Source organism: Diabrotica virgifera, chromosome 2 (genome assembly GCF_917563875.1).
Source record: "Diabrotica virgifera virgifera chromosome 2, PGI_DIABVI_V3a".
NCBI lineage: Eukaryota > Metazoa > Arthropoda > Insecta > Coleoptera > Chrysomelidae > Diabrotica > Diabrotica virgifera.
Window position 1 is genome coordinate 74773299 of NC_065444.1, and position 15749 is coordinate 74789047.

General features: G+C 31.7%; 1 protein-coding gene across 1 annotated transcript in view; it reads right to left on the bottom strand.

The window, feature by feature from the left end:
- The window catches only part of LOC114333510 (juvenile hormone esterase-like), a 130196-nt gene that overhangs the window by 17013 nt on the left and 97434 nt on the right, over positions 1 to 15749 (bottom strand). Inside the window, exons 8-10 of the mRNA XM_050643797.1 lie at positions 10588 to 10757; positions 6547 to 6676; positions 2938 to 3079 (exon numbers count right to left, since the gene is read on the bottom strand). Of these exons, the coding sequence (XP_050499754.1) occupies positions 2938 to 3079; positions 6547 to 6676; positions 10588 to 10757 (442 nt within the window). The remainder of the gene's footprint in view (positions 1 to 2937; positions 3080 to 6546; positions 6677 to 10587; positions 10758 to 15749) is intronic.

A 15749-nucleotide genomic window follows, 5' to 3' on the forward strand; every position in this document is an offset into this window, starting at 1 on the left:
GTATATTAATTCGACGGTAAAAATTCGATATCTTTTGATTGGAGTATCCTCTCGACAAAAAATCAAAATGCGTTTTAAAAGTGAAAAGGGCAGCTTTCGTATCCAATTGTTGCATTTTGTCGCAAATTAATGAAGTTTTTATGCAGCTGTTAAATAAATAAAAATGGTGCGATATTTGGAATTTTTTACGATTGTTATGGGGAGTTTTAGAAGAATCCCGGGGGAAGGAGTGGCAACCTTTTTTGCATCTTTTTGGGGTCCCAAAATTGATATTCTCAGTAAAATTCAGCTTGTATGATTTTTAGAGGTAAAATCTCTCATGATTGGACTAATACTACACTGGCAAATGTATTAGGTATACAGGGTGTTTCATTGGGAAAGTAACATACGTTAACTGCAGAAAGAGGACACTTAGGCGGTCTCAAAAATACCATACTTAATGGGTCTTACTCCATTAATAACAAAGATACTGAGTGTTTTATCTATTTTGCCATTTTTTTAATTGGTTCATAACTTTTTAACCACACTGTATATTTATTTTATATTTGGCACGCAAATATCGTTTAAGGTGTACAATAAATTAAATTATTTACAATTGCAAAAAATCCAGGTCCGGATTAAAAAAAATTGGAAAAATATTCCAACCCAAAAACAACACCCTGTACATTAAATTTTTTTAAAATGGATTTTTCAGTTGAAAAGAGGATGAAAAACTAAATTTAGTGGTATACTTTGAATTTTTGGCAAAATGATTTTGCTGATCAAATTTTGAATTTAAATTATGAAATTATGTGAATTTCGAGAGCTCTAAGTAGAAAAAAATTGAAATATAGCTTACAACTTGTCAACCGCACGGTATATTCATTTTATATTAAACACGCGAATATTCTTTGTGGTGTCCAATCAATTAATTTATTTACAATTAAAAAAATTAAGGTCAGGATTAAAAAATATTGTATAAATGTTCCGACCCAAAAAAACACCCTGTATAATAATTTTTTTTAAAATGGATTTTGCATTTGAAAAGTAGCTGAAAAACTAAATTTAATGGTATACTTTGAAATTTCGGCAAAACGATTTTTCTGGTAAAATTTTGAATTTGAATTCTGAAATTATGTGAATTGCGAAGCTTAAAGTAAAAAAATTAAAATATGATTTAATTTTAATTAATACCATTATTTAATCTAAATTGGTAAAATATTAACATTTTCACATAACAATAATTTTTGATGGTGGTAATTTTGAATAAGTACTTTAGTTTTGAATAGTTATGCTGCACATTTTCTCTGTTTTGTTATAATTTTTAGATACTTCGTTGACTAAGGTGATGTATTCTTTATTGACTCTTTATTATTTATTCATGATTTAAAGATGAATATTCGCCATAAACTATTTGTCACAGATAATAAAAAAACACTGAAATGTTTAACATTTTACCAATTTAGCTTAAATAATGGTATTAACTAAAACTAAGTCGCATTTTAATTTTTTCTACTTAGAGCTCTCGCAATTGACATAATTTCAGAATTCAAATTCAAAATTTTATCAGAAAAATAATTTTGCCGAAAATTCAAAGTATACCATTAATTTAGTTTTTCATCATCTTTTCAAATGCAAAATCCATTTTAAAAAAATTTAATATACAGGTTGTTTTTTTGGGAAGGAACATTTTTACAATATTTTTTAATCCAGACCTGGATTTCTTATAATTGTAAATAAAATAATTGATTCAACACCTAAAAGAATATTCGCGTGTTAAATATAAAATAAATATACAGTGCGGTTAACAAGTTGTAAGTTGTAAGTTGTATTTTTTTTTTCTACTTAGAGTTCTCGCAATTCACACACATAATTTCAGAATTAAAATTCAAAATTTGACCAGAAAAATAAATTTACCAAAAATTCAACGTATACCACTAAATTTAGTTTTTCATCCTCTTTTCAACTAAAAAATCAATTTTAAAAAAATTTAATATACAGTGTGTTTTTGGGGTCGGAACATTTTTACAATATTTTTTAATCCAGACCTGGATTTTTTATAATTGTAAATAAAATAATTGATTGGACACCTAAAAGAATATTCGCGTGTTAAATATAAAATAAATATACAGTGCGGTTAACAAGTTGTAAGTTGTATTTAATGTTTTTTCTATTTAGAGCTCTCGCAATTCACATAATTTCAGAATTCAAATTCAAAATTTGACCAGAAAAATCATTTTGCCAAAAATTCAAAGAATACCACTAAATTTAGTTTTTCATCCTCTTTTCAACTAAAAAATCTATTTTAAAAAAATTTAATGTACAGGGTGTTGTTTTTGGGTCGGAATATTTTTCTAATATTTTTTAATCCGGACCTGGATTTTTTACATTTGTAAATAAATTAATCTATTGTACACCGTAAAGGATATTTGCGTGCCAAATATAAAATAAATATACGGTGTGGTTAAAAAGTTATGAACCAAATAAGAAAATGGCAAAATAGATAAAACACCCAGTATCTCTGTTATTAATGGAGTAAGACCCATTAAGTATGGCATTTTTGAGACCGCCTAAGTGTCCTCTTTCTACAGTTAACGTATGTTACTTTCCCAATGAAACACCCTGTATTTCTGAAAAATTTTGGAATGCGTCTAATTCGTAAAACAAATGTAACAATGGTTTTTAATAGAGATTTCAGTTGTCTACAAATAATTTCTCATGACTTTTGATGGAAAATAATTAGGGAAGCAGGAATTTAACAATTTAAAATTTCCCATTGATTTTCCTATGGCCCGTTTGACGATTCACCACCCTGTATGTATCCACCCTAACTCTGTAACCACCCTGTATGTATCCACCACCCTAATTAATAGGGTTTTAACATCGAACTCATGGCTGATCCATTAGACAGCCCTGGTGTATTCTAAGAAGAAGCGAAAAATTTAACAAATTACTTACAAAGTTTTTGCAAAGTTTGTAAACAGGGTACGAAATCGATCACTTGTCAAAACGTCTGATTTGGGATTTGAATCCAAATTGGAGTTGTTCAAAAAAGCCCAAACGTACATCTCGTCATCTGAATGGCCGACTTTGTAAGCACCTAAAATAAATTTAATATAAACATAATATTAGAGCTGATTACAATAAAAACGATAAAAAGTTTTACCATGGTCACCGCACTACGAATTTTTAATGTGTTTTATGTGAAGTCTAATTTTTCAACAATTATCCCATTTCTGAGTAAGAACTTGTAAACTTCTTAATACATTTTTTCACCAAAGGGATCATTATTTAGTAGTGATATTTTTTAAATTTTGACGTAAGTTAAACATTGTAACACTAAAGTTAGTTATTTATAATAAGTTATTTCATTGTCGCATAGCTCTGAAGATGGCTTTATAAGCCGAAAGCGCGCAGCCAGGAATTAAGTATTTAATATACTGTTTTTTTCCTATACATTCATTTGTCATAAGGTGTACAAGAATATATCAAATGAAATAGACCGGGCAGTGTCGTCGCCCCCGCTAGCGAAATTATTCCGATTCGATATTTTTGCACAAACTTACTCAAAAAGAGGTCCTTATAACATATCCACAGGGTGCCGGGCGGTGCCGTGGTCTAAAAATTGTTTAAACAATTTTTTTAAACAAATTCACAAAAAAAAAATTTTTTATTTCGAACAAATTTTTTTTAGATAAATTGGCTTATTCTGAGCAAAAAAGGTCTCCTGTTATTTTTTTCTAAAATTGATTGTTGTCGAGTTATATGCGATTGAAAATTTGAAAAATGCGAAAATGGCCATTTTCAAGGCTTAATAACTCGATTAAACATTATTATTATGACATTCAAAAAGTCACCAAATCAAGTTTCAAATCCCTTCTTCAAGGTCCTGAAGAGATTTCTGTCATTATTTTATTAGAAAGCTGTTATTTTTAATTATTAACAATTAGCGCTATAGTCCAGGATTTATCGTCGCCCCCGTTAGTGAAATTATTCCGATTCCATTTTTTTGCAGAAACTTACCCAAAACGAGGTCCTTATAACATGTCCACAGGGTGCCGGGGGGTAACGTGGTCGAAAAATTGTTTAAACAATTTTTTTTAAACAAATTCACAAAAATAATTTTTTCACTTCGAACAAATTTTTTTTAGATAATTTGGGACATTCTGAGCAAAAAATGTCTCTTGTGATTTTTTTTCTAAAATTGATTGTTGTCGAATTATACGCGATACATAATTTGAAAAATGCGAAAATGGCCATATAGCTCGACAACAATAAATTTTAGAGAAAAATCGCAAGAGACCTTTTTTGCTCAGAATAACCCAAATTATCTAAAAAAAATCGTTCGCAATAAAAAATATTTTTGTGAATTTGTTTAAAAAAAATTGTTTAAACAATTTTTCGACCACGGCACCGCCCGGCACCCTGTGGATATGTTATAAGGACCTCTTTTTGAGTAAGTTTGTGCAAAGAAATCGAATCGGAATAATTTCACTAACGGGGGCGACGATGCATTCTGGACTAGAGCGCTAATTGTTAATAAATAAAAATAACAGCTTTCTAATAAAATCATGACAAAAATCTCTTCAGGATCTTGAAAAAGGGATTTGAAACTTGATTTGGTGACTTTTTGAATTTCATAATAATAATGTTTAATCGAGTTATTAAGCCTTGAAAATGGCCATTTTCGCATTTTTCAAATTTTTAATCGCATATAACTCGACAACAATCAATTTTAGAAAAAAATGAAAAATGACAAGAGACCTTTTTTGCACAGAATAAGCCAATTTATCTAAAAAAAATTTGTTCGAAATAAAAAAATTATTTTTGTGAATTTGTTTAAAAAAATTGTTTAAACAATTTTTCGACCACGGCACCGCCCGGCACCCTGTGGATATGTTATAAGAACATCTTTTTGAGTAAGTTTGTGCAAAAAAATCGAATCGGAATAATTTCGCTAGCGGGGGCGACGATACTGCCCGGTCTAAAAGACTGAAACAGTTTTTGTACACACTTATGACTATTGAAAGACAGGGAGAAGCGTACTTTTGAAGTGTGTAAAATGTATCAATCCTAGCTGAGCGCTTTCGGCTTATAAAGCCATCTTCAGAGCATGGTCAATAATTTCAAAAGGAATCCCATGTAAGATTTAAAAAACTTATATTTCTTATGCAGTTTTTTATTGGTAGAAAAACTTTGTCTGACTTTTGGAAAAAAATTGTCTAATGGTGTTGTCGGTTGTGGCTGGAAACATCGAAAACGTCAAATACGGGCTCAAAGGACTCTCACACAAAAAATACATTACAGATTACAGATATTTGATCATGGTAAGGCTTTTTTGACCTTCAAACTGCTAAGAGGCAGATGGGTGGCAGCTTGAACATTGAATTTAAGTGAAAACTAATAAAGTAACATTTATTTCTGTTTTCTGACAGCAGTAGAATGTATTTTGAATTAAATAAATTACATACATTCTTCTTTTTAAGTCAATTAATTTAATTAAAGATTTGTTTTTGGACACCCTGTATAAATAATCATGTTAATGTTTATATTACTGAATAGACAATTGAATAACCTTTGCGCACACGACCCCTATTCTCATTTAAAAAAATAATCGATTACGTCATCACGCCCAGATGGATGAGGTCACTAGTACGATATATATGTAAAAAAATTATAATTTAAAAATCGAATAACTTTTGTATTTTACATTTTTTCTAATTCTGTAAATAAAGCAATTTACAGGGGGTCAAAATATAGTGAATAACCCTGTACATAGATGTTTGACTTATATTTACAATAACGTAAAATTACGCGCAGTAACACATTTTTCGCTAATGCGCATACTCGTAACCATTCAAGAACGGTAATGTGATGGATTGGAACAAACCTATGATAAATGCAACTTGCGTGCGCAATTTTACAGCCGTCTTAATTTCGGTACTGTTTATTTGGACGGGGTCGAGTTCGCTCCCAATGGTAAGAATTTTACCTGAACTAAAAAAGGTAGAGTCCGAATTGGCTCCCATAGACAAAATTTATTTTACCTAAACATGTCGAAAATATCACCCAGCGTTGTCACTTCTTTCAAATTTTCTCTTTTTGTTAGAAACAGGTACCTTCCTAGAAATATCTATGGGAAAGGAGGAAGACCTAACCCTTCGGTCCTAACTTAACTTTCGGGTATTAGAGTGTAGAGCGCAAACCGGCCGATTTCAGGTAAGAGCGCAAAACGGTCGAGTGTATACCGGCCGACACCGATAATTTGTGTTAAAATTGCCACATATGCCAATGTTGAACTAAAACAAACTCTAAAAGTATTTGTCTAAAAGTATAATTTTTCTATAAAAAGTCTATATCACTATGTAAATTTCCTAAGCAGTATAAATATTACACGATTTGGCAACAATGTCTAATGCTTCCGCGATTATATGAGAGCCTACCCGCATTTATGCGGGAGCCAATTCGTACCCTTCTAAAATATACCTGAACGAAGCGGAGCGAACTCGACTTAACCCGTTTATTTTGGCGGATACCGTACGTCTAAACAATAGATATATAACTCACCCTCCATATAAGGTCGTGGTCCTTGAATGGCCCCATAGTAAGAAAACTGGTAGAAGTAGACATCACTAAACAGGGATTGTTTCTTCGCATGATGAATAATTGGTATTGCAAATGATTGGTCACTATAAAACTAAAAGAGACAATTACGTGTATTAAGGCACGTATCCATACAAGGGTGATCCGCGCTCGGTGTAGCTGCTCAAATGGACACATCATGCGCTCCCCTACATATAACCCGCAAACCGGTTGAATCGAAGAGGGTGAGCGCCGAGCGGCGAACGTATTCACTATGTGGAGCTGCTACACCGGGGGCGGATCACCCTTGTATGGATACGTGCCTGTTTAGACTTTTTTTACACAACCTACAGCAAATTTTCTAAAAGATTTAATTTTGGGGATGCAAATAGTAATGCATGCAAAGCTCATAATTTGTAAATACGTATATATACATAAAGGGTGTTCCAACTGAAAAATACGGGTTCAATTTTATTCAAAGATCTATCGAATGACACTAAATACGACCCACACTCTACCCCCTGTAGGTGGGGTGGGGGTAACTTTAAAATCTTAAGAGGAAACAGTAGCGATCAACAGGTAGCGAAAACGCGTTTTTCGCGTAGCGTTTTTCGAGATATTTGGCACACGTATTCGTAATATAATAAAGAATGGCGGTACAGAGCCCAATTTGAAAAATATATTAATATGCGGATTATTACTCTGTAATTAAATACAATATTAAAAAACGAGCCTGTACCGCCATTAAGAAGAACAAAAAAATACACTTTCTTCAAATAAACTTTTTTATCCGATGCCTAGATTTTTCGTCATTTTGGAACTACTAATGAAATAAAAAATTTTAGTAGTTCCAAAATGACACAAAATCTAGGCATCGGATAGAAAATTTATTTGAAGAAAGTGTATTTTTTTGTTCTTCTTACGCGTTTATCTCAAAACGGTGTTTTAGGACTAAACTCTCTTTACGCACAGAGCACAGAACAGGATCGGCAGATATGGCTTAGCAACCTTGGGCATTGAGAATGCTTTGGTAAAATCATCAATTTTTGAAAATTATAGACATCTTTGCCAATCAGAAAATTCGAAAATTAACTGTATTATATTGTTTTCACTGTTATGAATATAATCATATTTGAAATGTTTCTTATTACTTATTATTAATAATTTTATTTCTTTAATTTTATTTCTATTTTTTTCTCTCTTCACTTTTTGCCAGGGGCCCGCTCTTCACTTCTTACTGGGGCCCGCTCATCCCTCTCGGCGGCCCTGGCACCAGGTAAGTACTACGTAAGTACTACACAAACCCCCCGAGTAATCTGTTTGCATCAAGTTAGTGCCGAAAACCCTCGAAACGCCAGAAAATGACGTCCTTTAGCAGTGACCCTGAGCACCAGTTGCTTATTTTTTTTTAATTTTTTGACCTTTTTCCTGAAGTCGTCTCGATCACAATGGAAAAAAGTAAAGGTGTAAAACGATGGATGATGTATTTAAAAATCTATTTATTCCGGTGTTTCTTGTTCTAAATGCCCTGGTCTATTATGAAAACATACTTCGAAATATTACTTTTATTTTTCCAATTAGGCATAGAGCCAGTCATTTAATTTATAGTGTATGTTGTTATTAAAAGTTGTTTTTTTTTTCTAAATCTAAAATTTGTAAACATGATCTCTATATAATGGTATCTAGAGGGTGATTGATTAGTGTGATAAAGGCTCCGTAGATTCGCTATAGTAATAGATAGCAATAAAAGTTAATAACAAAAATTGTAGCCAACTTTGAGCTGCACATTACAAAATTAGTTAGAATATTACAGGATGTTCGATAACATAGTGGCAGAACAAACTTTTATTTTTATATATTTTTTAAGAGAACACCTCATATTTTATTTTTTTTTATATAAAAAACGTAACAAGTTCAACTCCTTGTATAAATAAAAACAAGCATAATAGCAATGGTTTATTGATGCCATATTTTTTTATTCACTGTCAAAATTTTCAAAAATGTTTGATATTGCTAATTTTGTTTATATCAAATAAAAGGTAAGTCAAAACGCAAGTACATTATTTTCTCAGTAATTTTAAAAGGAACACCCTGTATTTTATATCACTATTGGAAAGTACCATTACCGTACTTTAATTTTTACATGACATTCCCTATATCTAAATGTATTATTTTTCGAGATATTTTCATTTTTTAATGGACCAATAGCGTGTTCATCCAAATCACCAGAATTTAATAAACTGGACTCATTTTTTTGGTTTAGTTAAGAATGAAGTTTATAAAATACCTCCTTCAACAAGGGATGAGATGAAAAATAGAATACAAAGTGTATTTCGAAGTGTTAATTTACAAATGCTTCGTAGTGTAAGTAGTTCATTCAATGACCGGTTTTTAGGAGTGCCTAAATGTGTTAGGAGGTCATTTTGAACACCTTGTAATTAAATACTTAAAATATTTTATTAAAAGTAGCTTTTCATTTTCACAAAAATGTTGTATTTTGTTTTCATATTTTTTTTGGAAAATTTATTACTGAGAAATTATTTTTCGTTTTTTATTTGTTACATTTACATACAATAGTTGTTTTTAATTGTTTTCACAAAATGTTGTATTTTGTGTTTGTGTGTTTTTTTGTAAAATTTATTACTAATAAATTATTTTTTTCCTTCTTTGTTACATTCACATACAAAAGTAGTTTTTAATTGTTGTATGTTATGGTTGTGATTTTTTTGTAAAATTTATTACTAATAATTTTATTTTCTTTCTTTATTTGCTACATTGTTACATTGACTACCGGATTAATAATCAGTAATCGTAAATAAATGTAAGTTTTAGACAATGCAGTCATGGCTCGCTTAAAATTTGGAAAAATTTAGACACCTAATTAATAATTTACTCTGAAAAATGAAAATATCTCGAAAACTAATACATATAGATATGTATAGGGAATACTATATAAAAATAAAGTATGGTAAATGTACTTTTTGATAATGATATAAAATACAGGGTGTTCCATTTAAAATTACTTAGAAAATAATTTAGTTGCGTTTTGACTCACCCTCTATTCGATATAAAGGAAATTAGCAATATCAATAATTTTTAAAAATTTTGACAATAAATCAAAAAATATGGCATCAATAATAATCCATTGCTGTTGTGCTTATTTTTATTAATACAGTGAGTTGAACTTGTTACGATTGGTAAAAATTGGTTTTAACCCTCGTAAAGCGGTGCTTAGATTCTTACGTAAACAACTGTGCGGGGTGCATTTGCACCCCATGTGTATATCCATTTTTTATATGTGAACGTCGGGGAAATTGATTTGAAAGATAATTAGGACTTGTTTATTATAGTATAAAACATAAATTTAACAAACAAAGTACCGACTTCTTCTTAAAAAAATTATTATAGTTGCAAGAGAAACACATGAAATTTTTTACAGAGTGAGCAACAAAAAGTTTTTACACACAAGTAATAGTTATGTCGGCACTTTCGGCCTTTTTTCTCTGACATAAGTAACACCGACCTTATCCCGTAGCTCTGTTAGCTCCAAGTGGAAGGAACACCAGAAACGTCCAATTCAGGATATTAAATTTTTTCATTTGCACAATACAGTCATTTTTCCAAAAAATCACGTAAACGTAAAGCGTTTTAGATGCTGCAATGGGTGTAATGTGTTTAGAATTGAATTTAATGCGAATAAAAAATTGGACAAAAGTTAAAAAAAATTAAAAAAGATAAGTGAGAAAAACGAGGTCTGGGGTGCGGCTGCACCCCGCACCGCCTTACGAGGGTTAACTTTGTAAATACCCTGCATAACAAAACAAAGCTTTATATTTTTGTGATGGAGAAGTTAAGAGAATTTCGGGTACAAAATAAAATACAGGGTGTTGTATTAAAAAAAAAACATAAGTATGGTCTGCGAATATGTTATCGAACACTTTGTAACATTCTAACTAATTTTGTAGTTTTATCACTTTAATCAATCACCCGGTATTTTGTAAATTTTAGGACGATGTAATTACTTACCTGTACAGCATATCCAATGCCATTTATAAATGAATTATTAGTGTATATTTTTTTTATATTACCCCCTATCTCGAGTTTCTTCGTTTTATCTGATACGTGCATATTGTTATTTACCAATAAGCTAAGATCACTGTCTAATGAACTAGCAGTCTGTTTGAAGGCTTTGAGATCTTAAAAAAATATACGATTTATTAAACAACCATAGACGAGGAAATAAAATACTAAAATCGCATAAACCTCTACCTTTTTTAAAATAAGACGGATCGTTTTGAAACCTTTTGCATTTGATTCGGGAGAGCTTCAAGCTTCAGAAAAAATTTTATTTCCTATCATTCTTAGTATCTCTATAAAAGTATTAGTTAAGTGCAGCAGTGTAAGTCACTCGGCGAAATATCTATTTAATATTTCCCTGGCGTCCTAAACCGTTCTTCGTAATATCTTGTCGGTCAATAGTTCTCTTTCTTTTCATTCCTTCTCATTTTAATTTATTTTCTTTAACATTCAAGTACTTCATTCGGTACCGTCTTATTTCGGGCGTGCAAATTCGGCCTGATCCTTTCCTGAGTCCCATTGATAAAGTCTCTTAAATATCCAGCTAGCCTAGCTTCATAAAACTTCAATAACTAATTAAAATACCCCTTCAAAGCTCACATATAATCTGTTACATTGGCGGAAATCTGTTGTAGGCAGTGCCGGATTAAGAATCTTGAGGCCCCTAGGTAACCCAAGCTATGAGGCCCCTTAATAAACCTAGGTTTCTCCGTTTTTAATAATTTTTATTTTTGAAAATGTCCGTTCGCCTGTTGCGAAATAACCCAAAATGACTATGAGGTAGGAATAAATTGTTTTCCCTGCCAGTTTGAAGCTGGGCTATAAAATATTTGAACTGTTCTAGATCATTTTCAAGTTCAGATTCAATATCATCAGGATAGTTTTGATGTAGTTTTGAAGCACACTCCTTTATTTGAGTATCACTCAATTTTGGAAAAACACAAAAGGCCAAATACTGAGTTCATTGACCCGTACACTGTCAATCGACGACTCAGCTCAGTAATTAGAGTATAGTAGAGAATATTCAGAGTATTGTAGGTCGCAGGCCCTCTGCTCGTAATAAGCAAAATTATCTTTTTGGAATTTTAAGAACTCCAAAAGTGAATTTAGAAGCTGAACTGCAGTTTGAAGTTCAATCTCTTCTCTCTGCAATTATTTACTGATAGCGTTTATACGTTCTAAAATTGTTACCCAAAACTCATTAATTATGAATGTTTCTTTTCTTGACATTTCTTTCAACAAATACTTAGCCTCATGAACTGTTTCAGCTTGCTGATTAGTGTCTTCAGCAAGAGTATGAAAAGCAGATTTGAAAGCGTTTTAAAGGCAAAGGTTTCATGGCATGTGCTGCTTGTTCTTATAAGGACTAGATCGTGGCGAATGAGATCGCTTAGTGGAGTTTCATTTAAGCATTTGATCATAACTTCCTAAATGTGGGTAGAGGATGAAAAAAAGTTGTACACAGACTGAACAAACCTAAAATACGATATTCTATTTGAGGGAAAATACGTCAGCCAATTTCTTTTAATTTTTGTTCCACTGATTTGTTTTCGAAAAACCATAGATTGTATAAAAATCTTGTAATGCCTTCAAAATTTCTTTTTGACGCTGAAATACTTCCATCAAGGTTTTTACATTCTGAAGACCTTCCCCAATCCAAAATGTCCTTACTTCCTTAGTTACTGTATTCCGTAATCCTATGCCGTGTTCCGAATTTAGGACCCAATTTATCTTTAACTTCAATTTTTAACTTAGTTTCGGTTTCTGGTTCTTTAACTTCTTGAACTGGAATAGAACTGTCGTTACATGTTTTTTCATCTTCTTCAGTTAGGGAAGCTTTGGTTCCCTGAGTTATTTTTATTCCATCACGTGCATTTTCATTGGTTGCTGCTTCAGTAGCTATGGATTTCCGTGTGAAACTGAGTTTAATTAAGTTTTGCTTTTGTTTTGCATTTTGATTAAGGATCTTTTCTTTCTCCTGATTTTTCTTGTGTTTTTTTGCTCACTTTCGATTCTTGTTTCCATCTGTAGTACTAGTCCTTCTACCAAATGGCCATTAGCGATGTATTCCCACAGCATAATATACTTTCTATGTGAACAAAAGTATGCATTGTAATGTAGCTTTACACGTCCACCATAACTTTTATGGTATTGCGCGATATTTTCTATTAGAATCTTTCAACATTTTTTCGTGTTGGTCCTCGCGAGGCCCCCTTTGGGGCCGAGGCCTCTAGGCAACTGCCTACTTTGTCTAATGGTTAATCCGGCACTGGTTGTAGGCGAAAAATGCATTTCCAAAGTGTATCTCAAAGTATTCAAAAACAAAAATTCATAACTCCAAAAACAATCCTGAAAATGAGGTCAGGTTTCATACTCGTAGGGTTTTTGAGGACACTGAATAAGAATATCGGATCGGCGAAGCTGTAACAGGTATCTATCCCGGTATGCACATCATCTCCTGGAGTTTGATGGAAATTCATTATGAAAATTGTTGAAACTTTTCATCCCGAGGATTTTGAGGTGGCTGAAAACCAATATTACTGCCCGGTATCTATGTCATCTTCTAGAGTTTTATGAAAATTCGTTATGAAAATAGTTAATAGTTATTTATGTACCAAGTCAGTAAAGTGACCCTTTATCGAATGAGTCTGATATTATGAGCCGAGCGAGCGAGGCGAATAACAGACGAGTTCGATAAAGAGTCTTTACTGACGTGGTGCATACAAGATTTTATCGCCAATCATACAAAACATTAACACTTAGGGCCGGTTGTTCGAACGCTAATCAACAATGATCATTATCAAATAATTAATTATTGTCAATGTCAATTGTTAAAACATAATTAATTACAATTCTGAGACTATAATAAATTAATATAACAATAATTATTAATTAATTAATAATAAATCTCATAATTGTAATTAATTATGTTTTCAGCAACCCAAACAAAGTTGATATTGACAGTTTTGGTGACAGTAATTAAATATTTAATAATGATCATTGTTGATTAGCGTTCGAACAACCGGCCCTTACTTAATTACATCCTTCTAATGAAAAAAAGAGTGTGTGTACTTTGTATGCACGTTACTTAAAATAACAGCCTTTCGAAGTTGCTTTTTCCTTGTTTAATCGTAGAAAATCTAAATAAATAGTCATATTTTGTTTAATATTTTTATTGTACAATGTACAATCCGACTTGTCGGGGTGACGTTATTGGGGTAACTTGTCGGGACTTGTCGGGTGACGTCATTGGGCAACAGCCCGATTAATTATTTTAATTATTTTTAATCATTTTTAAGTCCTTATAATAGTCTAAGTATGTCAATAACCATTAATATTAAATAAAAAATTTTTCCTTACGGGGGACTCGGACCAAGTACTAACACGTCCGTAACTAGATACACATACCGCTACCCTACGCAACCACTTGCTAGACACGGCCGATATTAGGTATAAAAAAAGAAATAGGTGAGAAAAAATTGTAAAGAAAATTACTACTTACATACTTATAAATTAATATATTCCTAAATTTTAGCAGAAACATTTGTACATAGGTACAATTATACACAAGACATTCGTAAACTTGCTTATATCTGTCTTTATTTGTGGTCAAAGTTGCTTTCAACATTGAATAATAGGACCACATAGTCGATGGAGAATATTCTTGAGACAATTCAGAGAACTATGCTAGTAAAACACTTTCACTATAATTAGTACCTAATACTATTTTTTTCAAGCCATGCTTCAAATATGTCATATTGCCTATTGTATTTTTCGATGGATTTTGCTGGGAGAAGCTCTGAAACTGTCTCTAAGAATTTCTTGCGTATTTTAGGTGGCCTACCTACATGTAATTTCTTCCATTTCCAAAGCAGCACTACTGTACTATAATTTGATATTCGTTTTAACACTTTTATTGCACTAAATACAATTTTCAATTTAAATTTTTTAAATATGACAGTGATGACAGATGACTTCTGCATGCCGCTTTCGATTTTTAATCGATAGATAAATATTAATATTGAATAATTACAAAATCGGTAAAGTTTTGATTAATTTTATATGAATATAATTGCAAAATACTACAGAATTTCACTTTTTGGCATAATTTTAATTAATAATAACGTAAATTATGTACAATATTTTTAATAATTGAAGTAAATAAATTTTAAGTTCACTCAAATAAATAATCGATTACTGCCATCGACCACTTACATTCAATCTCGGGTTAATTTGATTAATCGCGGCAGGTAAAGTAAATTTTTTCTGTCAGTACAATAAAGTGTTACTTTACTGCCGCAAATGAGGGCAAATGAGTACAATAATGAATTACTTTAGTGACGGTTGGCGATAAAATTTATTATCTCAATGTTTTTGAGGTCGCTGAACACGAATATTGCAACGAAGGTGCAGTACAAAGTACCTGGTGTCCTGTATCTACGTCATCTCCGGGAATTTTATGGAAATTCGTAATAAAAATTCGTTGAAACTTGTTATTTCGGGGGTTTTAAGGCTACTGACAGTTTTAGTCATATACTCGATGTTCTGACATATTTATTATTATTATTAATACTAAAAAAAATTCGAATATATTTTTTTATAATTTGCGCTCTAAATTAAGATAACTTACTGTTATTGTTACTCACTGTTGAATTTTACAACCAATTTCCATAAAACTCCACGAGACGACGTAAATGCCGGACACCAGGTATCTCCTACAGCATCTTCTATGCAATGTTTGTCTTCAGCGATCTTAAATACCCCAATATACTAAATTACAACTATTTTCATAACAAATTTTCATGAAACTCCAGGAGACGCCATAGATACCGGGCACCAGGTACAGTTACGATCACTGAATTGTTTACACCTTAATTTTTATATTGTAATACTGTAAAATTGCAGTGTCGTACGGATTTCATAAATGTCAAAGTCAAAAAGTCAATGCTTGTCAAAAATTTCGCGAGTGTTGAAACATAAAATAACGATATCAAACTCCTCCAAAATGGTTATAATGAATTTTAATGCTTCACAAAAGCAAGAGCAATTGCCAAACTCGAAGAAGGTTGGTTTTTAAGACAAGTTGCTGCAGATTTGGACGTGAGCCATAT